At 51.2% G+C, this 27,039-nt stretch overlaps 1 protein-coding gene and 1 pseudogene across 14 annotated transcripts in view; both read left to right on the forward strand.

The window, feature by feature from the left end:
- The window catches only part of LOC105494041 (solute carrier family 12 member 3), a 65,377-nt gene that overhangs the window by 16,180 nt on the left and 22,158 nt on the right, over window positions 1-27,039 (forward strand). For 7 of the 14 annotated variants that reach the window (XM_071084582.1, XM_071084571.1, XM_071084572.1 and 4 more), the window contains 13 exons: window positions 167-268; window positions 1,512-1,667; window positions 2,729-2,828; window positions 3,801-3,912; window positions 4,291-4,431; window positions 5,312-5,418; window positions 7,333-7,415; window positions 9,783-9,860; window positions 10,652-10,753; window positions 12,190-12,301; window positions 17,539-17,625; window positions 20,403-20,538; window positions 22,451-22,518. In XM_071084582.1, coding sequence (XP_070940683.1) covers window positions 167-268; window positions 1,512-1,667; window positions 2,729-2,828; window positions 3,801-3,912; window positions 4,291-4,431; window positions 5,312-5,418; window positions 7,333-7,415; window positions 9,783-9,860; window positions 10,652-10,753; window positions 12,190-12,301; window positions 17,539-17,625; window positions 20,403-20,538; window positions 22,451-22,518 — 1,384 coding nt within the window. Of the gene's footprint in view, window positions 1-166; window positions 269-1,511; window positions 1,668-2,728; window positions 2,829-3,800; window positions 3,913-4,290; window positions 4,432-5,311; window positions 5,419-7,332; window positions 7,416-9,782; window positions 9,861-9,964; window positions 10,162-10,651; window positions 10,754-12,189; window positions 12,302-17,538; window positions 17,626-20,402; window positions 20,539-22,450; window positions 22,519-23,527; window positions 26,597-27,039 lie in introns of those variants that run through there. The other 7 variants (XM_071084573.1, XM_071084577.1, XM_071084579.1 and 4 more) reach the window with 5 other exon arrangements.
- Window positions 23,966-26,596, forward strand: LOC105494108 (small ribosomal subunit protein eS24-like; annotated as a pseudogene).

A 27,039-nucleotide genomic window follows, 5' to 3' on the forward strand; every position in this document is an offset into this window, starting at 1 on the left:
CTTTGAGCTTCACAAAAGGATGGACCCATTTCACAGATGAGAAGGTTGAGACTGACTGAGCCTTGGTGGCCTGTCTGGGGTCCCCCACCCTGGGAAGGAGAGTGCCAAGCCAGTCCTTGGCAGAGTTACCCAACAGGCTGTCCTCTCTCTCCCTGGGTTCCTGAAGCTGAGCTCAACACCATAGCCCCCATCATTTCCAACTTCTTCCTCTGCTCCTATGCCCTCATCAACTTCAGCTGCTTCCACGCCTCCATCACCAACTCACCTGGTAAGCAAACCCTTCACCCACCTCAGGAGGAGGCACCCAGGGGCTAGGGGGAAAGGGAGCATGGGGTGGGAGTGTGAGGCACGGGTGGAGGTTGGCAGCCCAAGGTCACCTCTCAATTTAAAACCATTGAAAGGGAACATTAATAGAATAATAGCTCTTGGCTGGGCGCGGTGGCTCACGCCTGTAATCCTAGCATTTTTGGGAGGCTGAGGTGGGCGGATCACTTGAGGTCAGGAGTTTGTGACCAGCCTGGCCAACATGGTGAAACCCTATCTCTACAAAAATACAAAAATTAGCCGGGCATGGTGGCAGGCACCTGTAATCCCAGCTATTCGGGAGGCTGAAGCGGGAGAATCACTTGAACTGGGAAAGGGGAGGTTACAGTGAGCCGAGATCGCACCATTACACTCCAGCCTGGGTGACAGAGCAAGGCTCTGTCTCAAATAACAGTAATAATAATAATGATAATAATAATAGTGGCTCTCCTTTCTCAAGCACTGACAGCGTGCACTTTACATGGATTCATACATTGTTTACCATCTGTAGAGGTTTTCCAGTCTTTTCCTTCCCCAGTTTTACAGGAATCGGGAGCCTGTTTCCTCAGAGAAAGAGAATTGCCCAAAGTCACAGCTAGACTGTCACACACAGTGCTGCAGGTTGCACACTGCATAACTCTAGGAGGCGCCATTCATATCATAGATTTCAGACATTTGCGTGTTTATGATGGAAAACTTCTGGCAGATGGCAATAAAGAGTCTTGAGGAAAAGTTTTTCTAACTAGCTCCAAATTGCCATTGCCTTTTACCAGGCCACCTTTTACATAGACCCCAATGTTCATGATGGCCCTGGAGTTGCGCCATGAGGCAGCTGTCACTAGTGGCAGCCCTGGCCTGGCCTGTGGGTGGGGGAAGTCAGGCAGAATCATGTCCTTCCCCCTCCATCTCACCCTCTTGGCATCATGGGAGCTGGTGCTGTTGCTGACATGGGATGTCCTGTGGCCGTATTTGGCCAGAGCTGGATGCTCCTGGTGAAATGCCAGCCGAGGCAGGTGTGTGGTTTGCCCCAGAGCCTGTAGACCCAGCCCCAGGAGGCAGGGTGGGTGGTGCTCATGGCTGGCGGGTTCAGGCTGGGACCCCGACTCTGGGCACTGCTCGCATTACTGCCAGGCCCTGCCCAGCAGCTCTGGCCTAGAAGGAGGCTCCAGAGTGCCAGGCATGTCCACTGATTGGTGCCCTTGGTCCAGGGTGGAGACCTTCATTCCAGTACTACAACAAGTGGGCGGCGCTGTTTGGGGCTATCATCTCCGTGGTCATCATGTTCCTCCTCACCTGGTGGGCGGCCCTCATCGCCATCGGTGTGGTGCTCTTCCTCCTGCTCTATGTGATCTACAAGAACCCAGGTGTGCATCTCAGCTGCGAGGCTGTGGCCCTCCTCCCCCAGGGTAGCCATGCAGGCGGCCCTGCCCTCTGCCCCTGGCTGGAGAGCCCTGAGTTGGGCTCTGTGCTGTCCAGGGCCCCTCTCTGCCCCTCCCCTTCATCCCTCCCCATGTGGCAAGGAACCCCAAGGGACATCCCCACTCAGGGCCCATGCCTCGACTTCTCAGCCACCCCTAGGCACCCAGGACCCGGGAATCCCCTGTCCAAAGGACCCTGAGTGAGCTTCCAGGGCCTACGTTGGCCTCTTCCCTAGGGCTGTCCCCCAAGAGGGGTCAGCAGGCTGCTGTGCACACCTAGGCCTCAGGGGTGGCCGAGGGCTGGCTGTGTGGATGGCAGGCAGACAAATCTTGGACTCTGAGCAAGGTCTCTACTTGTCTGCAGGCAGGGACCCTGGGGTGGCAGCAACCTAAGGACGGGAAACAGGGCTCTGAAAAAGCCTGGGATTCTAAGTCTCAACCTGGGCTTCTAGGCAATCGTGAAGGTTTGACAAGGCAGGAGGATATCGTGTGGAGCTTGATGTATAACTTTTTTGAGGGGGGACTAGGGGGCAGAGTCTCATTCTGTCACCCAGGCCGGAGTGCAGTGGCACAGTCTCCGCTCACTGCAACCTCCACCTCCCAGGTTCAAGCAATTCTCCTGCCTCAGCCTCCTGAGTAGCTGGGATTACAGGTGTGTGCCACCACACCTGGCTAACTTTTGTATTTTTAGTAGAGACAGGGTTTCACCATATTGGCCAGGCTGGTCTCAAACTGCTGACCTCAGGTGATGCACCCACCTCAGCCTCCCAAAGTGCTGGGATTACAGGTGTGAGCCACCGTGCCTGGCCTTGATGTGTAAGTTTTCAACGTGCAGCCACACGGTCTGCAGGCCTCCACCCTATAGGCTGCCCACCCCAGGTAGCCCTGCTCCCATGGGTGCCCAGTGCCTTGAGAAGGCCAACATTGCCTCCATCCCTCCACATGTCTGGTTTCTTCTACTGATTCCTAACACTGCTCTCACCACTGCTGCTCCCTTGCTCCCCCAGAGGTAAATTGGGGCTCCTCGGTACAGGCCGGCTCCTACAACCTGGCCCTGAGCTACTCAGTGGGCCTCAATGAGGTGGAAGACCACATCAAGAACTACCGGTGAGCAGAGCTGCCGGGACCCACCTGGGACCCCGGGGCCGGTGATGGCTCCACCCTGGGAGTTTCCAAGCCCAGACCTGTCACCTGACCCAGGCAGACCCAGGGTGTGTGCAGCCTCCACTGAGAGAGGGAACAGAGGTGGAGGAGCCACCCAGCCGCCATGAGACAGGGGTGGGCATATCCTGATGGGGACCAAGCAAGTCAAGGGGCCTCTCCATGCCTCAGTTTCCACAGTGGAAATGTGCTTTGTTGTCGAGGTGATTGTTGCTGCAGCTCCCATCACAGTATCCCCGGAACCAATGGTGACGAACCTCCCTGGGCACCGTACCTTCAAAGCCGATTCCCCTCTTTGTCGAGGAGGATTATGCACCTGCCATCCCCTTCCCACCAGATCCTAATAATTATTGGCATGCTTACCATGAGCCAGGTGCTTGCAAAGTGTCTTACACAGCCTTACAAGAACCGGCTGAGGTCCAGGAAATTACTAACCCAGTCATGGACAAGAACACTGAGGCACAGAGAGGTTAAGTAACTGGCCCCAGGTCACACAGCTGATGAGTGGCCGATTAAGTCTGGATTCCAGTTGACTCAGGTCATGGCCCTTGACCACTGTCATCTGCTGCCTCTTGAGTAACCTGCCTGGGTAACTGATGAGTTTGTAAGTGACAGACTTCCTCACTCCCAGGCTTTGTTCTTTCCCCCACCGTGCTGGGCTAGGCAGGGCAGGGGAGAAGCATGGGGGGTAGCATTTGGTGGCCTGAGCAGGAAGGACCAGGGAGACTAGTGTGGAGGTCACCAAAAGAGTCGGAAGAGCCCCAAAAGTCACCCTGGATTTATAGGCAGGAAGCCAAGGTCCCAGGCATGTAGGGTCATGCTGGTGGCCACACCGCCATTCAGGGAGCCTGGGAGGTGCCTTTCGCACCCCATGGGCTCTCTCCTGATGGCTCCTGCTCTTTTCCCTTCCTTCCTCAGCCCCCAGTGCCTGGTGCTCACGGGGCCCCCCAACTTCCGCCCGGCCCTGGTGGACTTTGTGGGCACCTTCACCCGGAACCTCAGCCTGATGATCTGCGGTCATGTGCTCATCGTGAGTGGCCCCTGGAGGGGCGCAGGGCAGTACTCCTGGGGGAGCCGCTTGTGTGTGATGTCAACCCACAGAGTGGGGGCCGAGGGAATGCGGAGCAAGGGGTGCCCAGTCAGGCACCCCCATGGATCCCATTCTCTCCCCCTCCTGGCCCCTCTTGCTGGCTTCTCCCCCAGCTGCCCTGCCTCTTTTCTGCTCCCTCCATCTGCCTTCCTCCCCGCTTTCTCCCCTACTCCTTGTGTTTCCCTTATCTGGGCAAAAGAAAAGGGCACTGTGGGTGCTGCCAAGTCCCTGGGGCAGCCTCCAGGGCAGGAGAGGGGCTGAATCTCAGGCTGGAGGGTGAAGGCAGCCAGTGATGTCCCCTGTCTCACCCACCTATAGGGACCCCACAAGCAGAGGATGCCTGAGCTCCAGCTCATCGCCAGCGGGCATACCAAGTGGCTGAACAAGAGGAAGATCAAGGCCTTCTACTCGGATGTCATTGCTGAGGACCTCCGCAAAGGTGTCCAGATCCTCATGCAGGTGCCGTGGACTGGGGGCTCCCCTACAGGACTTATGGATCGGTGACACAACCTGGAAGGCAGAAAGTCTTGGGGGCCCCTTTGCTTAAGCCTCTTTTGCTGCAGAAGGAGCCCCAACTTTTTTTTTTTGAGACTTGTTTTGCTTGTCACCCAGGCTAGAGTGCAGTGGTGCGATCTCAGTTCACTGCAACAACATCTGCCTCCCAGGTTCAAGTGAATCTCCTGCCTCAGCCTCCTGAGTAGCTGGGATTACAGGCACCGGCCACCATGCCCGGCTAATTTTTTGTGTTTTTAGTAGAGACGGGGTTTCACCATGTTGGCCAGGCTGGTCTGAAACTCCTGACCTCGGGTGATCCACCTGCTTCGGCTTCCCGGAGTGCTGGGTTTACAGGCATGAGCCACCATGCCTGACGAGAGCCCCAGCTTTCTTATGTCTCCAGATGTGCTGATTCTGGGCGCTTTTTCAGAATGCCCAGGACCTGGGAAACTGACCTGGAAGCCTGTGGGGGCTGGTGTCACCTTGGCCAATTCTAACTTTCGGGGGCCCTGGGAGGGATGTAGGAACTAGAATCGAGGATTCTGGAATTCAGATATTTCCTCCCATCAGCCATCTTTCTCCCAATAAAGTTTTGTTTTGTGTAAAACAAATTTTTTTAAGATTGCATATATATGTGTGTGTGTATGTATATATATATATATATATAAAATATATATATATATATAAAATATATATATATATATAAAATATATATATATATATATTTTTTTTTTTTGGAGAATCAGCACATCTGGAGACATAAGAAAGCTGGGGCCTCTGGCCAGGTGGATCACCAACTCTGCCCCTCTGATGGGTTCCCCATCTCACCCCTATCCCCTGGCAGGCCTCAGGTCTCGGGAGAATGAAGCCCAACATTCTGGTGGTCGGATTCAAGAAGAACTGGCAGTCGGCCCACCCAGCCACAGTGGAAGACTACATTGGCATCCTCCAGTGAGTCAGGGGAGAGGAAGGGGCTTGGGATCTGTTAATTGGGGCCACTGGGCCTTGAGAAGTGGAAAAGAAGTAGTGGGTGCTTAAAAAGTTGAGTCCTGCTGGGCAAAGTGACTGGCATCTGTAGTCCCAGCTACATGGAAGGCTGAGGCAGGAAGCTCACTTGAGCCCAGGAGTTGGAGGCTGCAGTGAGCGAAGATCACATCGCTGCACTCTAGCCTAGGTGAAAGAGCAAGACCCTGTCTTTGAAAAAGAAGTTGAGTCCATTTGCTCAAAGCTAAAGAAGAAACAGGCCCGTCTCTGACCTATGAGTCATGGACACCAAAGCCAGCTGGGGCCAGGCAGGTAGCACCATGAGTGAAGCGGGCCAGGCATGGGGTGATAGGGAGCAGTGGAGACTGTGGCAACTCAGTGAGAGTGGCTCTTACTTGACTCGTGTCCATGCAGGATGGGCTCTAGTGCCCATGCGGAAACGTGGGCCCAATGTTGCCAGATCTTTTAATTTTTCAGAGGAACTACAAACGTGAGTTTTTAGGTGAGAACCTCATGCCTCCCTGTGGGCTCCAGAAGGTGCACAGGGAGCCAGTCAAGAACTCTGAGGCGGTGCCCCTGAACAGGGAAGTAAAACCAGGCCCTGAGGACCGAACTCCCTGGGGACTTCAGGGCTGACTCCAAACTCTTATCAGCACTTGCTGTGTGAGGTCCAGAGATGCCTGCCTGAGTGGCTTTTCTGTGTTGATGTCATTGTTTGTGGTATCACTGAACAACACGAAGCTGAGGGCTGGGGCCCTGGGACCTGCTTCCAGGTATGCTGTTAGCCAGCTGTAGGACTCAGAGCAATCCTCTCAGCTGCTGCTAATAGAATTATAGCAGCAACTGATAGAATACCTGATCTACAGCCTCTCTCCACCTCCAACATTCCAAACCTTCAAAAAGCAGGGCCTGAAAGGTCCTTTACCAGAGATATGTGATCTAAGGAGCCCAGGAAGGGCAATGCACAACCCATTGGCCCAAACCGCAGTGGTGGGTGGGCTCTTGGGCACTGTGTCAATCAGGCAGTACATACATCTTTGGAACAAGAGTCTTCCAGACACCTTTAATTTTTTAAATTTATTTTATTTTATTATTTTTATTTTTGAGGCAGAGTCTCGTTCTGTTGCCCAGGCTGGAGTGCAATGGTGCGATCTTGGCTCACCACAACCTCTGCCTCCCAGGTTCACGTGATTCTCTCGCCTCAGCCTTCGGAGTAGCTGGGATTACAGGTGCACTCCACCACGCCCAGCTAATTTTTGTATTTTTTAGTAGAAATGGGGTTTCGCCATGTTGGCCAGGCTGGTCTCGAACTCCTGACCTCAGGTGATCCGCCTGCCTTGATCTCCCAAAGTGCTGGGATTACAGGCATAAGCCACTGCTCCCGGCCTCCAGACATCTTTATAGATAGCCTATTGCAGGAGTAAAGCTTTTCTCATGGGCATGTCTGTCCTTTGGTCTACAGTCTCAGCCATATGATTCTAATCCCAGCTGCTCACTCCCTTAGCTATGTGATCATGGGCAAGTTACTCTCCAAAACTCAGTTTTTGCATCCATAGAATGGAGGTAATAATTACCATCCCCCCCTCCATGGGCAGAGTTGGGAGGAATTATCCAAATGTATCAGGAGGACAGGGCTGACTTGGTTCCCCTGAGTACCGGATCTGCAGGATCCACAGTGCCACAGACTGTAGAGCTGAAGGAGTCCTGGGGTACTCTCCAATTCTGCCTGTACAGTATACAGATGGGGAAACTGAGGCCCAGAGAACAGAAAGGGTGTGGTAGGAGGCAGAACCAACTCTAGACATCTGGTCTCCTGGGTGCCAGGTCACCTGCCCGGTGGGATCTCAGGGAGAAGCTGGACCTCATCTCCTCTCTTTCCAGCGATGCCTTTGATTTCAACTATGGTGTGTGTGTCATGAGGATGCGGGAGGGACTCAATGTGTCCAAGATGATGCAGGCACACAGTGAGTACATGCCCTGCCCACTCCCAGAAAGTTCTAGAACCTACTTTTTTTTTAATGGCAGAGGGAAAAATGAGTAAGAAATAAAAGGTTACAGACTCATAGAAAGTCACCTCTTTTTTTTTTTTTTTTTTTTGAGATAGAGTCTCCCTCTGTTGCCCAGGCTGGAGTGCAGTGGGGCGATCTCAGCTCACTGCAAGCTCCACCTTCCAGGTTCACGCCATTCTCCTGCCTCAGCCTCCCCAGTAGCTGGGACTACAGGTGCCCGCCACCACGCCTGGCTAATTTTTTGTATTTTTAGTAGAGACAGGGTTTCACCGTGTTAGCCAGAATGGTCTCGATCTCCTGACCTCGTGATCTGCCCGCCTCTTAGTGGTCCATTAGAGCCCATAAGGTTTCCCAGAAAGAGAAGGCAACTCGTTCAAGGTCATGCTTCCCAGCTGTGGCAGAGCCAGGACTGGAACTCAGAGTTCCCCGAATCACAATCGGGTCAGGGCAAAAGGATCTACTATAGGCCAGACATGGTGGTTCACACCTGTAATCCCAGCACTTTGGGAGGCCAAGGCAGGTGGATCACCTGAGGTCAGGAGTTCACGACCAACCGGGCCAACATGACGAAACCCTCTCACTACTAAAAATACAAAACTTAGCTGGGCATAGGGTTGGTGCACACCTATAACCCCAGCTACTTGGGAGGCTGAGGCAGGAGAATCACTTGAACCCAGGAGGTGGATGTTGCAGTGAGCCGAGATCACGCCATTGCACTCCAGCCTGGGTGACAAGAGCAAGACTCCATCTCAGAAAAAAAAAATGGGTTGTAATAGAAAACCAGGAAAGAGGGGAGAGGAAAATGCCTGCAGGAATATGCTGGAATATGAAAATACATAATGACCGGGAAAAAAAATCATGCTATGGATATTATGAGACCATCTCCCCAGTGGAATAAAATAAAGTACTTGAACAGCTGCCATATTAGCATCTGTTTGTCCATATCATCATCCAGTTAATAGAAAGACGTAATTCCCACTCCTCACTCAATATATAGATGGAAGTGGTTTTTACGGTAAATAAAATTAGATTTGCAATAAGACAAAAGTAATGATTCAGGACTTGGTTAATGTTAAGTTTAAATGTACATATCATATTGAGAATTTTCTTTGAATGTATAACAAAACAAAGTGCTACTGAGCGAACATTATTGTAATGTAGTAAAGCAGAATGTAAATTCCTTGAGGTCAGCAAAAAAAAAAAAAAAAAGAAAATAAATAATGACCATGGGAACTGGGCATTTTGGTCCACTGAATAGGGATGTGTTTTGCATTTTAAAGTCATATATGACTGCAGACTCTGAATTAAAAAATATTTAGAGAGGCGGGGTGTGGTGGCTCGTGTCTGTAATCTCAGTACTTTGGGAGGCCGAGGCAGGTGGATCGCTTGAGTCTAGGAGTTCAAGACCAGACTAGGTGACATAGCAAGACCCCATCTCTACTAAAAATAAAAAATTAAGCAGGTGTGGTGGCACATGCCTGGAGTCCCAGCTACTTGGGAAGCTGAGGTGGGAGGATATAGCTTGAGCCCAGGAGTTTGAGGCTGCAGTGAGCCATGACTGTACCACTGCACTCCAGCCTGGGTGACAGAGAAAGACTCTGTTTCAAAAAACAAAAACCAAACAAACAAAAAAAGGAAATATCTAGAGGTGTGAAAGCAATAACGTTTATGGCAACAAATGGGAGGCAGTGCTGGAGAGACTGGGAGCTTGGAGTCCGCGTCTCTTGCAGCCAGGGGCTGGGTCCATTCATTAGTGCCGTTGCTGAGTGCATGCCTGGCACACAGCAGCTGGTCAATAACTATTTATGCAACCACTATTTACAGAGCAGTAACTCCGCTCCTGACCACCGCTGCTCTTGGTGCTGGGGTTACAGGCACGGCAAAGCCAAAAAGCCTCTGCTCTTGAGAAGCTGACACTCCAGAGGGAAAAGCAGACGCTTCCCAGTGGGCCCATAAGTCATCTCAGATCATGAGCGTGTCTTGAGAAAACAGGTGCAGGGCGTAGTGGCCAGCGAAGGGAGGGGGCCTCCTGCTGAGGAGGCCAAGGCTAGGGAAAGTATGTTACAGCTCGGGGCGCACCCACCACCATGGCCCAAGGTGGGGATGTACTTGGCCTGTTTGACAGGCCAGGCATGACTGGAGTGTGAGGAGCTGGGCAGGAGGCAGGTCAGAGGGAAGCCAGGGCAAGGTGCAGTGGGGCCGTGGAGGCCAGGCGGGGCCTTGGGACTTTCTTCCTGGCATTAAGGGAGCCCTGTCAAGGAGGAACCCATGGTGCCCTCAGACAAGGAGAGCCTGTGAACAAAGCTGCCTCTTCTTTTGCAGTTAACCCCGTGTTTGACCCAGCGGAGGACGGGAAGGAAGCCAGCGCCAGAGGTGCCAGGCCATCAGTCTCTGGCGCTTGTCAGTGTTCCCACTCAGAGCTCAGGGCACTCTCATCCTGTGGGGCAGCTAGGGGTGGGCCACCTGGGAACTTGGTCGAGGAAGGTGGTTTTTTCTTGTGACAGTGGTGCCTGAGTAACTGGAGTTGGGAACTGGAGGGGCTTGGCCATGTCAAAGATTGCCAGCAGCCAGGCGCAGTGGCTCACACCTGTAATCCCAGCGCTGTGGGAAGCTGAGGCAGGAATTCCAGGCTGCAGTGAGCTGTGACCACACCACTACATGCCAGCCTGGGTGACAGAGTGAGACCCTGTCTCAAAAAAGGAAAAAAGATTGCCAGGAGGTGGAGAATTCAGGGTCAGAGAATGTCGGGGACCCACCTAGCAGGCTCTGGGGCCCTTGTCCCACCCCTGCCAAGGCCCCTCTAGCCATGCAGGGTGGGGCGGGATTTTCCTTCGTCCTCTCCCACCATCACCCCGGGAGGCAGGGGGCCTGCAGTGCAGGCGGGAGGGCTCCTATGGGCATTTGTGAAGGGCTCAGGGAGGTGTTTAAGGGAATGGAGAGTGCATTTCCCTACCTACCCAGAGGGCTCTGGGACTGCCTCCACCCCCAGTACTCACCAGAATCCCAGGAGAGAGAAGCTGAGAGCAGGTCAGGGGCACATCACAGCACTGAGCGTCCTGGGCCCCGGTTCCTGTTCCACCTGCCAGAGAACCCATGTTCAGCATCAGAAGGGGTGTTGGTGGGGTCCTGGGCCAGGCCTGCCAGGATGCACGGCAGCTGGCTCTGCTCTGACCCGTCCCCACCTCCTGCAGTGGATCCCAAGGCCCTGGTGCAGGAGGAGCAGGCCACCACTGTCTTCCAGTCGGAGCAAGGCAAGAAGACCATTGACATTTACTGGCTCTTTGACGACGGAGGTCAGTGCCCACCTTGGATCAGCCCCCCTGCCCGGCGGGGGTGGGATGGGGTGGTCTTCCTTCCCTTTCCTTCCTGGCCTGCTCTCAAAGGGGACAGGGGCTTCTGGACCCACCAGTGAGCTCAGGGGAGCCTGGAGGGACCCCTCTGTCTGGCCTCTAGTTTTTTGGTTATAAAATGGGAAACTTTGAGAGAAGAGCTGAAGTCGCCATAAGATGGAATCTTCTGACTGGATGGCCCTTAGGGGCACAGGCAGGTGATATAAATGGGGAAATGGGCAGTGCCCAGGAAGGCTGGAGGAATATTTTTCACTTCACAATGAAAAATTTCCCATTTAAAAAAAAAAAAAAGTGACTTTCAGCTTTATTCCTGCTACCTTTGATAGAGTCACAGATAGAAAATATCTTTGCTCCAATGGAACGAATCCTATTAATAATTGCCAAAATAGGCTGAGCACTTACTACCTGCCTGACAGGGAATTCCCTACCTAATGCAGTCCCCAGGTAGGAGCTGTCATGATTAACTCCTCTTTATAAATAAGGAAACTGAGGCACAGAGGATTACAAGGTGATATGTGACAGCTAGTCCTTGGTCTTGTGTGGAGAGACAACAGAGAGGGCTGAGGGCTCCCACACGCTGGTCAAATATTCACTCTTCAAGAACTGCCAATGACCTGGATTCCTCGACTTTTATGGGAAACTCCTCAATTATGAAATGACAACTTTTTTTTTTTAATTCTTTTTGAGATGGAGTCTCGCTTTGTCACCCAGGCTGGAGTGCAGTGGCGTGATGTCAGCTCACTGCAACCTTCGCCTCCCGGGTTCAAGCGATTCTCCTGCCTCAGCCTCCCGAGTAGCTGGGACTACAGGCACTTGCCACCATGCCCAGCTAATTTTTATATTTATTTATTTATTTATTTATTTAGATGGTGTCTCACTCTGTCGCCCAGGCTGGAGTGCAGTGGCGTGATGTCAGCTCACTGCAACCTTCGCCTCCCGGGTTCAAGCGATTCTCCTGCCTCTGCCTCCTGAGTAGCTGGGATTACAGGCGTGCACCATCAGGCCTGGCTAATTTTTTGTGTTTTTAGTAGAGAGAGGGTTTTACGATGTTGGATGTTGGCCAGGCTGGTCTCGAACTCCTGACCTTAGGTGATCTGCCTGCCTTGGCCTCCCAAAGTGCTGGGATTATAGGCATGAGCCACAGCGCCCGGACGCCAGCTTGTGTATTTAAATACACTGCACAAGCACAAATAAACCCTACCTCACAGAGCACCATGTGCAACTTGGGTTTAGTCAGGCTTGTTCATTATACAGATGGGTCGACTGAGGTCCAGCGAGGAGAGGAAGGGGTTTGCCAATGGCAGAGCGGGGCAGGAACCCACATAGTGCTCTGTCCTGAGTGTATTCTTGTCATGACTCACGGGGACTCTCCTTGCCAGGCCTCACCCTCCTCATTCCCTATCTCCTTGGCCGCAAGAAGAGGTGGAGCAAATGTAAGATCCGTGTGTTCGTAGGCGGCCAGATTAACAGAATGGACCAGCAGAGAAAGGCGTAAGTGCGGAGGGCTGGCCCCGGGCGACTGCAGGGACCAGTGCCATCTTAGCTTCACCCAGGACTGTTCCCCTGCCCCGATCCTCTGCCACCGCCCCCAGGTGGGCTCTGAGATTGTCCCAAAGCCCAGGGCCAGCTCTCTCCAGGCCATAGCAGTGGGCAGGGGCAGGAGCAGGAGCAGGTTTCTCTCCATTCCAGAAGTTGCTCTGGTTTCCTGCCCACTTCAATAAAATGCAGACGCCCTAGGCTTTGCTAGACAGGGAAGGGAGTTAGGTTGTAAAGTCACAAATCTCTGGGTTTGGACAACAAGAAGCATAAAAATAAGAAAGAAAAGGAATCTATTTTTTAATTGAAAGTTAAAAAAAGGCAAGAAAAATTGAAAAAAAAAAAAAGATAAAAAAGAAAAACAAATAACAAATCTCCAGGAGGAACTTGTATGAAATGAAGGATGGGCTGGGCCAAGGCAGTTGGATCGAGACCAACCTGGGTGACATGGCAAAATCCTGTCTCTATATTTTAAATTTTTACATATTTTAATATTTTTTTTTTCTTTTGAGACGGATTCTCACTCTGTCACCCAGGCTGGAGTGCAGTGACCTGCTCTCGGCTCATTGCATCCTCCGTCCCCTGGGTTCAAGCAATTCTCCTGCCTCAGCCTCCCTAGTAACCGGGATTAGAGGCATGTGCTACCATGCCGAGATAACTTTTTTTTGTATTTTTAGTAGAGACAGGGTTTCACCATGTTGGCTAGGCCAGTCTTGAACTCCTGACCTCAAGTAATCCGCCCATCTCGGCCTCCTAAAGAGCTGGGATTACAGGTGTAAGCCACTGCGCCCGGCCAATATTTTAAATTTTTATATAAATATTTTACATGCATTAAAAAATTTAAATATATATAATTTTTTGAAACAGGGAAATGAAGGATGGAGAACATGTCTCCTCCTGAGAAATGAAGTAGGGGCTAGAATCCTTTAGGGCAGCAGTCCCCACCCCTTTTGGCACCAGGGACCGGTTTCGTGGAAGACAATTTTTCCACAGACTAGGGAGAGAGTAGTGGTTTTGGGATGATTCAAGCTTGTTACATTTATTGTGCACTTTATTTCTATTATGATTACATGGTAATATATAATTAAAAAATTATACAACTCACCATAATGTAGAATCGGGGGGAGCTCTGAGCTTGTTTTCCTGCAACTAGATGGTTCCATCTGGGGGTGATTGGAGACAGTGACAGATCATCAGGAGGGTTCTTGGCTCTCTAAGATCCTGCAAGAGGGTTCATGGCCCTCTAAGAGTCTAATGCCACTGCTGATCTGACAGGAGGCAGAGCTCAGATGGTAAAGCAAGCGATGAGGAGTGGCTGTAAGTACAGATGAAGCTTCGTTCACTGCCCTGCACCCGGTTCCTAACAGGCCATGGCTGGTACCTTTTGGCAGCCCTGGCAGTCAGGGGCCCCTGCTTTAAGGCAATGTCCCCAATGCATGGGATGCAAGCTCTGGTGAGACAAGAGGTGACTTTAGTGGCCAGGGATTGAGGCAACAAATACCACTGAGTCTTTTGGTGAGAAGTCCTTTTAATTCTCCTCTAATTCTGGGGCTGATTCTGCAGAAGGTCCTGGTTTAGCCTTGGCCTGTCCTTCCCTTTGGTAACCTGTGCTTGTCTCCCTGAGCAAGAGGAGTAGACTGCACACATGGGCTTGGCAGGCAATGGCATCTGGCCAGAACTTAGTGACCCTGGTTTATCAACATGGGTTTTATTGGTCACCTCTTCCTGGCAAGAGGTGCTGGTTTTCTGTTTAAAACTGTGATGTTTTAAATCCACTGGGCACAGTGGTTCTGCCTGTAAATCCTGGCACTCTGGCAGCAGGCCAAGGCAGGGGATTGCTTGAAGCCAAGAGTTTGAGACCAGGCTGGGCAACATAGTGAAAGCCTGTCTCTACCAAAAAACTTAAAAAAAATTAACTGAATGGTGGCATGTGCCTGTAGTCCTAGCTACTTGAGGCTGAGGCAGGAGGATCACTGAGCCCAGATCAAGGCTGCAGTGAGCTATGATTGCACCACTGCACTCTAGCCTGGGTGACAGAACAGATACTGTCTCTATTTTTTAATAATAAAAATAAAGTAAAATTTAAACAAATAAACTCATGATATAAAATTTCCCTTTGAAATGTATCTAAGTTTGGGCCAGGCGTGGTGGCTTATGCCTGCAATCTCAGCACTTTGGGAGGCCGAGGTGGACGAATCACCTGAGGTCAGGAGTTCAAGACCAGCCTGACCAATATGGTGAAACCCCACCTCTACTAAAAATACAAAAATTAGCTTGGCATGGTGGCATGTGCCTGCAGTCCCAGCTACTCAGGAGGCTGAGACAGGAGAATTACTTGAACCCGGGAGGTGAAGGTTGCAGTGAGCCAAGATTGCGCCACTGTACTCCACCCTGGGCGACAGAGCAAGACTCCATCTCAAAAAAAAAAAAAAAAAAAAAGTGTCTAACTGAGAATGTGAGTTGATTTAAACAGAAAAGGAAGTAAATAGTGAGGCAGGTGGCACACAAGTATGGAGTTGACAGGTGTCGGCAGGTGGAATCGGGCAGCTGCTGCTTTGAGCAAGGTCAGGTGAGGTGGGAGATGGTAGGCTGGAGGTCGGCTGAAGGGTGCAGACGGATGGGGTGGTTTGCCCAAAGTCATCCAGTTAATTAGCCGAAGAGAAGAACCCCTGCCCGGTCGCTAGTGTCCTTTGCAACTATCCTGGCTGTGATGCCCCAGGGTCATAGTAGGAGGGGATCTCCCGGCCCACACCACCCGGTCCTATGCCAGGATGGCCTCCCATGCTCCATTCTCTAGTCACCTGCAGGTGAGTTAAGGGAAACCCAGCAATCTATTGCTTTCTCCTCACCCCCACTAAGAACTTCTCCCGGGAAAGCCCCTTTTCAGCAATGCTAAGGAAAGTGTTGCTTAGGAAAAGCAGCATTTGACTTCTCTGTGATCTCCAAAAAATAAATAAGATACGAGATTGCTCTGCAGTCTCTGCTTCCTGTGCTGGCTCTGAATGGAAGCTGGGTTCAGTAGGTTTGGTATAGCTTAAAGCTATGGCAGCCTGGGTCAACAGCATGCCCTTGGCGGGAGGGTTATGTAACCCTTCCTCTGCCTCCCTCTGTCCCTTGATGGGCCACATCCTCTGCTCTCTACATAATCCTGGGGCAGATCTATGCTGCCCTTGCCTAGGCACAGCCCAGGCCTGCCAGCCTCCGCTGCTACTGCACACCAAGCAAATCTACCCACGGCTCTGCTTTCAAAATTTCACTCCCCAAGATCAGGGACCAGCAGCGGCTTGACTGCTAGGCCCCAGCCTGGTCCTCCAGGCTTGTCTCCCATTTCTTCCTCTCTCCCAGCACACTCCGTGCATCCCAGCCAGCTCCTCACTGCCCTTTTTCACCCCCTGCACCCTGATGCTTTCCCTCATTTTGACTGTTCCCCACCAACCAGTCCAGTGGTCCCTAACCAGGCTGGCACATCGGAATCACATGGGGCATTGCCAAAACCACGTCCTTCCCCGGGCTTCTGACTCAATGGTGGGCAAGGGGGTGGGGGAGGGCTCAGGCAGGTGTATTTTTTTGTTTGTTGGTTTGTTTTTGTTTTGTTTTTTGAGATGGAGTCTCGCTCTGTCACCCAGGCTGGAGTGCAGTCGAGTGATCGCAGCTCACAGCAACCTCCGCCTCCTGGGTTCAAGTGATTCTCCTGCCTCAGCCTCCTGAGTAACTGGGACTACAGGTGCCTGCCACCATACCCAGCTAATTTTTTTTTGTATTTTTAGTAGAGATGGGGTTTCACCATGTTAGTCAGGATGGTCTTGATCTCCTGACCTCATGATCCGCCCACCTTGGCCTCCCAAAGTGCTGGGATTACAAGTGTGAGCCACCATGCCCTGCCAGTTGTATTGTTTTTTGTTTGTTTGTTTTGAGATGGAGTCTCGCTCTGTTGCCCAGGCTGGAATGCAATGGCACAATCTCAGCTCACTGCAACAACCACCTCCCGAGTTCAAACAATTCTCCTACCTCAGCCTCTCGAGTATCTGGAATTTTAGGTGCATGCCACCACACCTGGCTAGTTTTTGTATTTTTAGTAGAGATGGCATTTTGTCATGATGGCCAGGCTGGTCTCAAACTCCTGACCTCAGGTGATCCATCTGCCTCAGCAAGTGTGTATTCTCAGGTGTAATCTCAGCACCCAAAGTGCTGGGATTACAGGCTGAGCCACCGCGCTCAGCAGGTATATTGTTTTGAAGGCTCCTTGGGTGATTTCAGTGTAGACCCTCCCCTGCCCCACCCGCTTTGGCCTGTAACAGTCCTACCCCTCATTCACCATCCAGCCAGATTGCCACCTCTGCGAAGTCTTCTCTGATGGCTACACACCACAGTGGGCTTCTCCTTCCCTGTTAGATGCAAAGGCAGCGCCGTCTGTCTTGCTACTCCTGGTTCTGTACCTAGTTTCTTGTGTGTTATCTTTGCTTCCTCAGCCACTCTAGAATTTCCTTTATTCAACTTTCCTGTCCCTTAGACCTTTGTTACTCAAAGTGTTGTCTGTGGACCAGCAGCATTGCATCCCTGGGAGTGTATTACAAATGCAGAATCCCAGGCCCCACGCCAGACCAGCTGAATCAGAGTCAGCATGGTAACAAGATCCTCAGCAGCTGCGTAGACATGTGAAAATTTGGGGTGCACTGGTACAGAGATGGCCACCAGATACTTGGGAAAGTCTGGTCAATTACTTTTCCGTTTCACTTGTCATCATCTACCCCATTTTATGGGTATTCATTTCCTGTCTGCCCCTACCCCTATGTTCCACAAAGGCAGGCTTTAATCTGTTTTCCTCACTGCTATGTAGTCAGTAGGTGCTCAGTAAAAATGAGTTGAATGAATGAATAAATTTTTAAAATTCTCAGGCTGGGCATGGTGGCTCCTGCCTATAATGCCAGCACTTTGGGAGACCGAGGCAGGATCATCTGAGGCCAACATGGCGAAACCCTGTCTCTACTAAAAGTACAAAAATTAGCCAAGCACGGTGGCACACATCTGTAATGCCAACTACTTGGGAGGCTGGGGCATGAGAATCGCTTGAACCTGGGAGGCAGAGGTGGCAGTGAACCGAGATTGCACCACTGCACTCCAGCCTGGGAGACAGAGCAAAACTCTGTCTCAAGAAAATGTAATAACAATAAACCTCTCCATGTGTCCTCCAGGATCATTTCTCTGCTGAGCAAGTTCCGACTGGGATTCCATGAAGTCCACATCCTCCCTGACATCAACCAGAACCCTCGGGCTGAGCGGTAAGTTCTGTTTTGTGGCTTCCAGGCAGAAGGGCCAGCTGTATGCCTGAAGACCCCTCTGCCGGCTGCCCCCTTTTTCCTGGATAAGCTGGGAGCAAGGGGCTCTCCTCCAAGCCCTTCCTAGATGTGTCAGAGGGCACAACTTCTGCAGTGGCTGTGGCCGGGGCATGTCCCCTCCCTGGGGCTGAGGGGACCCTGGGCAAGGCCACTGCAGCCCCTGACGTTGTGTTAACACATTGGTGCTGGGAGTGGGGAAATGGTGAGTGACCTGGGCAACAGCTTCCTTCCTCCTTCCACGCGAGGGCAAGAGCACAGACTTTAAGCAAACCCCTGTGTGAATTTGTAGCAATGACCAATGGTAGGTTCAGCAGGGGCTGTTTGCTTTCCAAATGGTATAACTTCATCTTCTTCAAATAAGACACTTACAAATGGGATTTGCATTTAGTCAATCAGTGTGCATGAGGTTTTCCAGGACTCTCTCCTCACTAAAGTATGTCTCCTCCTGACCTCCTAGCCCTAACTTTTCTCTTACATCTCCCAGCCATAATGATGTCCCCCACGGACAGGGAAGGAAATCAAGACAAGCAGAAAGGAGCTATGTAATAGTGATGGATACATTGGCTCCAACCATTTGTTAGGAGCTGTGCTCGGTGCTGCAGAGGCAGAGATGAGGAATCTGCAGCCCCATCCTCCAAGCATAGCTGCAGGCTGGTGCATGCCAAGGGCAGTGGCAATGCTGCAGAGACAGATCAGGGTGTCAAGGAGAGTAGGGTTGTCTCTGTTGGTGGAAAAGCAAAGCCTTGAGAAAGGCTGGCCTCGATGATCAAAAAGAGATGGGTGAGATCTTCCAGGCAGAAGAGACAGCAGGAGCAACATACAGACCCCATCTAGCATCTGATATTTATTTATTTATTTGTTTGTTTGTTTATTTGTTTATTTATTTATTTATTTGACAGAATCTTGCTCTGTCACCCAGGCTGGAGTGCAATGGCACGATCTCAGCTCACTGCAACCTCTGCCTGCCAGGTTCAAGCGATTCTTCTGCCTCATCCTCCCGAGTAGCTGGGATAATGGCGCACGCCACTGTGCCCAGCTAAATTTGGTATTTTTAGTAGAGACGGGGTTTCACCATGTTGGCCAGGCTGGTCTCAAACTCCTGACCTCAGGTGACCCCCTGCCTTGGCCTCCCAAAGTGCTGAGATTACAGGTGTGAGCCACCACGCCCAGCCTAGCATCTTATTTAAAAATCCCCTCCATTGACCTTTCATCTGCCTCCAGCTCCTGGACCATTTCTCTCCTTGGCACAGCCAGACTCCAAGATGTTTGCACTTTGTCGACGCCTCCTCCCCTCCCCTAATCTTCTCGCTTCCAACCCACTGCCCCCGCTGTCTGAGACTACTCTTGCCAGCATCATCAGTGACCTCCACGTTGCCACACCCACGGAGTTCGTTTCTGTCCTCTCTCTCCACCTTTCAGCTGCACTTGACAGTGATCCTTCTTAAGATCGTGCTTCTTTTGGCTTCCAAGACACACCCTCCGCTGGTTTCCTCCTGCATCAGGGGCCCTTCCTCCAGTTCCTCTGCTGGCTCTTCCTCCTTGACCTCACTTGCCCTTGCTGGCATCCTTGGGGTTCGGCCCTGACCCTCTTCCCTTCTCTCCCTTTACTCTGTCCCAGGTGAGCGCATCCATCCCCGTGGCTTCAGATAGCAGATGGCATCATCTGAATGCCGATCAGCCCTACATCTCTTTTTTTTTTTTTTTTGAGGCAGAGTCTCACTCCATCACCCAGGTTGGAGTGCAGTAGTTCCATCTCAGCTCACTGCAACCTCCGCCTCCCAGGTTCAAGCGATTCTCCTGCCTCAGCCTCCTGAGTAGCTGGGATTACAGGCGTGTGCCACCACACCTGGCTAATTTTTGTATTTTTAATAGAGATGGGATTTCATCATGTTGGCCAGGCTGGTCTTGAACTCCTGACATCAGGTGATCCACCTGCCTCGGCCTCCCAAAGTGCTGGGATTACAGGTGTGAGCCACCGTGCCCGGCCCCAACCCTAAATCTCTATCTTTAATGATGTGAATCATGTCGCACAGAAGACCCACCAGCAGCTTCTGGTCTCACTTGGAGCAGATAGGGAAGCCCTGCCCGACTAGGCCCTCACTGCCTGCCTGTCCTCACCTCCTCCCACCCTTCCCTGCACTCACCTTGCTCCAGCACACAGGCTCCTTCACTGCTCCTCATATGAGCCAAACACGCTCTGCCTCGGGGCCTTGCACGTTCAGTTCTGTTCGCTTCAGCACCCCCTGTCCCGTGCACAGCCGGCTTTGCAAGGACAGACTTCCTCAGGTCCCACAAGGGCCTTCCCCACCCGTTATTCTTTGTCCCAGTACTTGGTTGTCCCTTCATAAAGCTTCCACTTCACATTTATTTACTACTTGCTTATTACCGTGGCTCTGTGAGGACTGGGGACACAATCTGATCTGGTCACTGTTGTGTAGGGTGGAGCCTGGTACAGAATCATGCCCTGTAAATACCTGCTGGATGGTCGAGTGGGTCGCAGGTCAGTGGTTGTGAACAACTTGTGAAAGTCCAGTTGGATGCCAGACCCAGCCTTCAGAGCTGAATTCAACATGGAGGCTACTTTGTAAATGGCACTGTCTGATGGGTTTCAGCCTGAAAATGGGAGCTGTGGCACCACTGCCAGCTCCCTGCAGGGACCTGGCACCCCTGGAGATGGGGTTATCATCTCAGCCGGCCTCAACCCACTCTCTCGTCCCCAGCACCAAGAGGTTTGAGGACATGATTGCACCCTTCCGTCTGAATGATGGCTTCAAGGATGAGGCCACTGTCAACGAGATGCGGCGGGACTGCCCCTGGAAGATCTCAGATGAGGAGATGAGGAAGAACAGAGTCAAGGTGGGGGAGAGGGGTGGGGGTGGGAAACACAACACATCACTGGGTCAGGGACGGGTGTCCCACATGTCTTGAGCTCCCCCAGCCCCTCCCCTCAATCCTCCACCCTGCCTTCCACTCCGGCCCCTGAGGGATCCTCAAACCACGGTCGCTTAGGCTGCTGAGTAACCTGGCTGTGGAGCTCAGTGCTATACTTCACCTGGGAGCCTGGTCCTGCCAATCTTGAGTGAGCTCTGGCAGTGGGCATGACTGCCCAGAGTCCTCCTCCCTCTCCTCCCCACTTCCTCTATGCCGAGTGGAAGAGATTCCTGAGACTCATGGTGACAGCCAAGGTATAATCTGTCCTGTTAGGCCAGGCGTGGTGGCTCACCCCTGTAATCCTGGCACTTTGGGAGGCCGAGGCAGGTAGATCACTTGAGGTCAGGAGTTCATGACCAGCCTGGCCAACATGATGAGACCCCATCTCTACTAAAAATACAAAAAAAAAATTAGCTGGGCATGGTGGCAGGCGCTTATAATCCCAGCTACTTGGGAGGCTGAGGCAGGAGAATCACTTGAACCTGGGAGGGAGAGGTTGCAGTGAGCCAAGATCGTGCCGTTGCATTCCAACCTGGGCAACAGAGTGAAACTCCGTCTCAAAAAAAAAAAAAAAAAAATTGTCCTGTGTGCCACCACAGCTGCCTGACCTTCCCTGCTTAGCCTCTATAGACCCTACCCTTGCCACAGCTCAGAGCCATGGTGCCTCTTCCTGGACAGCACCTTCAGAACTCTAAGGGCTAAGAGAGGGTGTGGCCTCCTCCTGTAGCCGTGCTGTGACCGTGTCAAGGTGGAGTGGGCTCTAGGAGTGCGGGCGATGGGGTCAGGGGGCGGGTCCCACTTCTACCCCCAGTGTCAATCATTCTCCACCACGAGAGATTTTACCCCCTGGGGGACATTTGGCAACCTCTGGAGACATTTTTGCTTGTCACAACTCGGGGGTGGGGGTTGCTACTGTCAGGCAGTGAGGAGAGACCTGGGATGCTGCCAAACATCCTATGATGTGCAGGACACTTCCCACAGCAAGGACTTGTGCGCCCCAAATAACTATAACTACAGTGCAAGGTCTAGAATCCCTTACCCAGGTGAACTCCCTTCCCTTCGGTCTCCTGGTCTCCAGGATAAGGCATCCGTCCATGATCAGTGCCTGCGTGTCAATCATTTCTGAACAATTTGAGATAGGCCTTGGGTTGGAAGGAGTCTCCCACCCCCAACCCAGTCCCACTCAAGCTTTGGGGACTTCCCTAATCTGTCAGCCCTGAGACCCCGCCCCAAAGGGCCCACACAGCCATCTGGCTCTTTGGAAAATGCTGAATAAAACCTCATGTTTGAAGGAGACCTTCCAATACTCTGTTACAGAAGAAGTGGGGCGACCTGTCTCGGCTCCTAGCTCACCTGTCTTTTCTAGAGTATTTTTCATGTACCAGGCCCTCTGCCAGGTGCTTTTCCATAGGTTGTCTCATTTGATCCTCCCCAAATTCCCCTGGAGAAGGTACCATCATACCCATTTTACAGATGAAGACAATGAAGGCCAGGGAGGCAACCTGACTTGTTCAAGTTCTCTCTGCTACGAAATGTGAGAGCTGAGATCTGAACCTAGTAAGGTGTTCTTTCTTCCCTCTACCCTGCTGGTTATGGCCATAAAGTCAGGCAAGGAAAAACCACGGAAGGCTTCTTGGCGGAGGTGAGCTTGGTGCTCCATTACTCTGAGGGTCCCCTTCTTCCTGGAGGAAGGAGAGTCTATACGAATTCATGAGGCAGGAGAGTCTACAAGTAAATCATTAATCCAGTTGAAAATATTAACGAGGCCATGGACGTGGTGAAGGGTCAAGTGACCTTGAGGATATGGAAAGTGACTACTCAACTTTCTCCCGCCCAGTCCCTTCGGCAGGTGAGGCTGAATGAGATTCTGCTGGATTACTCCCGAGACGCTGCTCTCATCGTCATGTAAGTAGTACCTGGCTGGTGGGAGGACCAGTCTGTCAAGAGTCAGGTGTCTCAGCTCTGGGAAGGGGCTCAGCGGGGGCACCACAGAGGACCCGAGCCTTCCCCTGGGAAGCAGAAGGGCCAAAGTTCCCATAAACATAGCCCTGGTGATTCTCAGCACGTGGCTGGGTCTGAGCCCGGCCTATACCTGAGCTCCAGCTGGCAGAGGTCGAGGGCCTCATGTGTCCCAGGCATCAGTGACCGCCCCTTGTCATTGCTTTTTCCTGTTGGCTGCCTTTTCCTACCAAATTTCACTTGGCAAAGAGGGAACCCAGCTCTTTCCAGAGGGACATTGACTTCTGGTTGTTCAGGAATCACTTGGCCCTCCTTGGCTATCGGCCATTCCCAACTGATGTTGGTTCCAAGCCTGAGCAACAGAAACAGAGGCCTACCCCAGCCCTGGCTCTTCCTACTGGACCCATGTCCAGTTCTGAGCCACCCCTGGGGTGTGTTAGCCAGGGCTGAGCAAGCAGAATGTGGGATGGAAGTGACAGCTATGCACCTAAGGTCTCAGGGTGGCTCTGCTCTCTCTGAGGCGTGTAAGAAGAACATGATCAGCCAGGCGCGGTGGCTTACGCCTGTAATCCCAGCACTTTGGGAGGCTGAGGCAGGCGGATCGCCTGAGGTCAGGAGGTCAAGACCAGCCTGACCAACATGGAGAAACCCTGTCTCTACTAAAAATACAAAATTAGCTGGGCATGGTGGCACATACCTGTAATCCCAGCTACTCGGGAGACTGAGGCAGGAGAATTGCTTGAACCTGGGAGGGAGAAGTTGCAGTGAGCCAAGATCGCACCATTTCACTCCAGCCTGGGCAACAAGAGTGAAACTCTGTCTCAAAAAAAAAAAAAAGAAAGAAAGAAGAAGAACATGAGCAGCCAAGCCCTCAGCTCAGGGGACAAGGGGTCTTTGCCAAGGCAAGTAACTGGCCTCTCCTGCATTTCCTGGGGGCCAACCACCTGGGAATCAGACAGAAGGGATCTTTCGGCTCTGGTGGTGCAACCCACTCCTAGACCTGTCATCATCTACCTGGACTGAAGATGCCAGGTTCTGCAGAACAGCCGAAACGTCCGTGGACTCTGCTTGTTCATATCCTGAAGCTAGGATCAACTACACAATTTGCAAGGCCTAGGACAAAACGAAAATGTGGGGCATCTTGCACAGAATATATTAAGAAGGTCAAGATGTGGCCTTCCCTTTCAAAGCAATCTCCCTTACATTCTCACATAGGATGTATGGAATTTGTTTTTTAAAAAATCTCATGGTGGTGGAAAGGAGGAGGGGTGGGGGTTCAACACAACTGATGATAGGTTGTTCATTGATGTAGACAGATGATGATGTGGGCATGAAACTTCAGGGTATCATTTTTCAACATTCACCTGTTTCAACGTTTCCATAAATCTGCAAAATGCGTCCTGCCTTGGAGAGCAACCACAAGTGCCTCATCAAGCTTGCTTTTCTCTGGCAAGAAGGTCCCCAAAAACCTGTCACCACACGCTGTTCTAGGAAGATGTGCTCAGATAGGAGGGATCCTTCAGCTCTGGTGATAGAACCCATTCCCAGACTTGTCACCATCTGATCTGGACGGCAGATGCCAGGATTTAAGGATCTTAGATTCATGAGAGGAGACCTCAGAACAAGTGGTCCATTGAGGGTGATAAAAGCAATTCAAACTTATGTTCCCACTACTTCTGTTGCTTGAGTACTATATAAGCTGCATGCATCCCTCACTGCTGTGTCTGGAATACCCTCTTTCAGGAGAGCACCGGCAATGTTTCTTTTAGGTAGTGTAAGTGCCCCTTTGAGAAGATCAAAACAGCAAATGGGTTCAGACTGAAAATGGCCAATGGCTTCTAGCAGATAAGTAGATAAAGCTTGAGGATATGCATCCTTCTAGGTCTCACCAAACGCTAGCAGCTAAGCAACCAGTTTGGAGACCTGACCTGGAGGTTTCTGGACCTCCAGTCTGTCTTAAGATGTCCATGAGGGTTTTTCCTCCCTGGCTGTCTGAGGATTGACCGCCATCACGAATGAATCAGTAAGTATCCAAACTAGGAAGGTCATGACCAACTGACTACTTCAGAGGAAACAAATGGTCATCTATGTCCTTCACCTGGGAAGGCAACAATACCTGAGATAGAAATTCAGGACAAACTAGCCAAAATGTACAAGACCACACTGAATATCATCTATGCATTTGGATTTAGAACTAATTTTGGTGGTGGGAAAACAACTAGCTTTGGCATAATTTATGATTCCTTGGATTATGCAAAGAAAAGTAAACCCAAACATAGACTTGAAAGACATGGCCTGTGTGAGAAGAAAAAGACCTCAAAAAAACAATGAAAGGAACGCAAGAACAGAATGAAGGAAATTACGGGGACTGTAAAGGCCACTGTTGGTGGCAAAAGGTGGGCTGGAGATTGGATCACAGCCAAAGGAGTAAAGGGGCGGCAGTGATGTTATCTGCGGCCATTGTGGATTTTCTACAAGAAGATTAATAAACTAAAAACTCTCACGTGAAAAAAGATGCCCAGGAGAATTCAAAAGGCACTAGCACCAATTACTCTTCATTGACAGGACAGAGGTAAAATTTTTGCTTTTACCAGTTAGCGGAATTTTGTCACCAGGAGAGTGGTTCAGGCAATTAGAAACGTGCTTGGGGCTGGGTGCGGTGGCTCACGCCTGTAATCCCAGCACTTTGGGAGGCCAAGGCAGGTGGATCACTTGAGGTCAAGTGTTTGAGACCAGCTTGGCCAATATGGTGAAACCCCATCTCTACTAAAAATGCAAAAAATCAGCCAGGCCTGGTGGTGCACACCTGTAATCTCAGTTACTCGGGAGGCTGAGACAGGAGAATTGCTTGAACCTGGGAGGCAGAGGTTGCTGCTGTGAGCCAAGATCGTGCGACCGCACTCCAGCCTGGATGACAGAGCTAGAATCGTGCTTGGATAATACTCAAACGCTACTTCCATACACTAAAGCAGCTTTCAGGAATCATGTCTTAGAACATTCAGGCTGGTATAGCAAAATACCATAGGCTGGGCTTATCAATAACAGAAATGTATTTCTCTAGAGGCTGGGAAGTCCTAGATCGAAGCTTGGTAAATTCAGAGTCGGAGGCAGGGCTGCTTTCCTGACTCATGGATGGGCCTCCTTGCTGTGTCCTCACTTGGTGGAAGGAGCCAGGGAGCTCTCTGGGGCCTCTTTATAAGAGCTCTAATCCTATTCATAGGTCACAGGGCTCCACTCATAACCTCATCATCTCCCAAAGGCCCCACCTCCTAAAACCATCACCCTGGGGATATGGATTTCAACGTGTGAATTTTGGGGGGACATGAATATTCAGACTGTAGCAAATGGTTCTGACTTATAGTTTCTGTTCTTCCCAGTCACTGCCTAGGTGCCAGTAGACAGTAGAGCATGCAGAATTCTTCGTGATTCCTAATATCCTATGCAGTGTGCAAACCCTTCTTAGCAGATGAGTGTAAGAGCACAGAAGTCTAACAACAGACCAGAAACAGACCATTGTCAGTCTGCCCCTGGGACACAGTATTCCTCATGCCCTGATGTCCCTAATGCCATTGTGTGCTTTATTTATTTTTTAAAGAATGATTGCATTTATTTCTCAGATAGTGATATAACTTTTTTTTTTTTTTTTTTTTTTTGAGACAGAGTCTCACTCTGTCGCCAAAGCTTGAGTGCAGTGGTGTGATCTCAGCTCACTGCAACCTCCGCCTCCTGGGTTCAAGTGATTCTCCTGCCTCAGTCTCCCAAATACTGCTACCTTACCCGGCTAATTTTTTGTATTTTTAGTAGAGATGGGGTTTCACCATGTTGGCCAGGCTGATCTCGAACTGCTGACCTCAGGTGATCCACCCACCTCAGCCTCCCAAAGTGCTGGGATTACAGGCGTTAGCCATGGTGCCCGGCCGCAGATAGTGATATAATTTATAGTGTAGTCAATCGGGTTGAACTGTCACTTGCAACACTTTCTTGTGTGACTTAAACAAGGCATTAAAAAAAAAAAAAAAAAGAATGTCAAGATGGTGACAGCAGGGCATTAGACAAACAAGGGACCCTCCTGAGCAGAAGGCCCCATGTAACTGTGCTGGTTGCACACTGAGGCAGCTGGCTCCGCCCAGAACAATGCTTCCTGGGGCTTTAGGGACATTTTTTTTTGTACAAAGAAAGTGCTCCATGTTTCCTTGGAGAACAGCGATAAGGAAAGGGGCTGAGCTTATCTCCAGACCTCTTGCCAACACCTAGCAGAGAATGTTCCTAGGGCAAGGTTGGTCCAGGGTGAGGGCTGGGTCCGAGTGCGAGACAGTGGAAATGGCTTCGTCCTGGGATGCCTCCCCAGACTCTTCCTTGGGTATGGTGCCTGGTGGGTGTGCATGGGTGTGCCAGACCACAGCTTGACGTGCCACCTCTGTTCAGAGAGGCATGTGGGCATTTTATCTATGCCATTAGCCCACTGTG

The sequence above is a fragment of the Macaca nemestrina genome, chromosome 18 (genome assembly GCF_043159975.1).
Source record: "Macaca nemestrina isolate mMacNem1 chromosome 18, mMacNem.hap1, whole genome shotgun sequence".
NCBI lineage: Eukaryota > Metazoa > Chordata > Mammalia > Primates > Cercopithecidae > Macaca > Macaca nemestrina.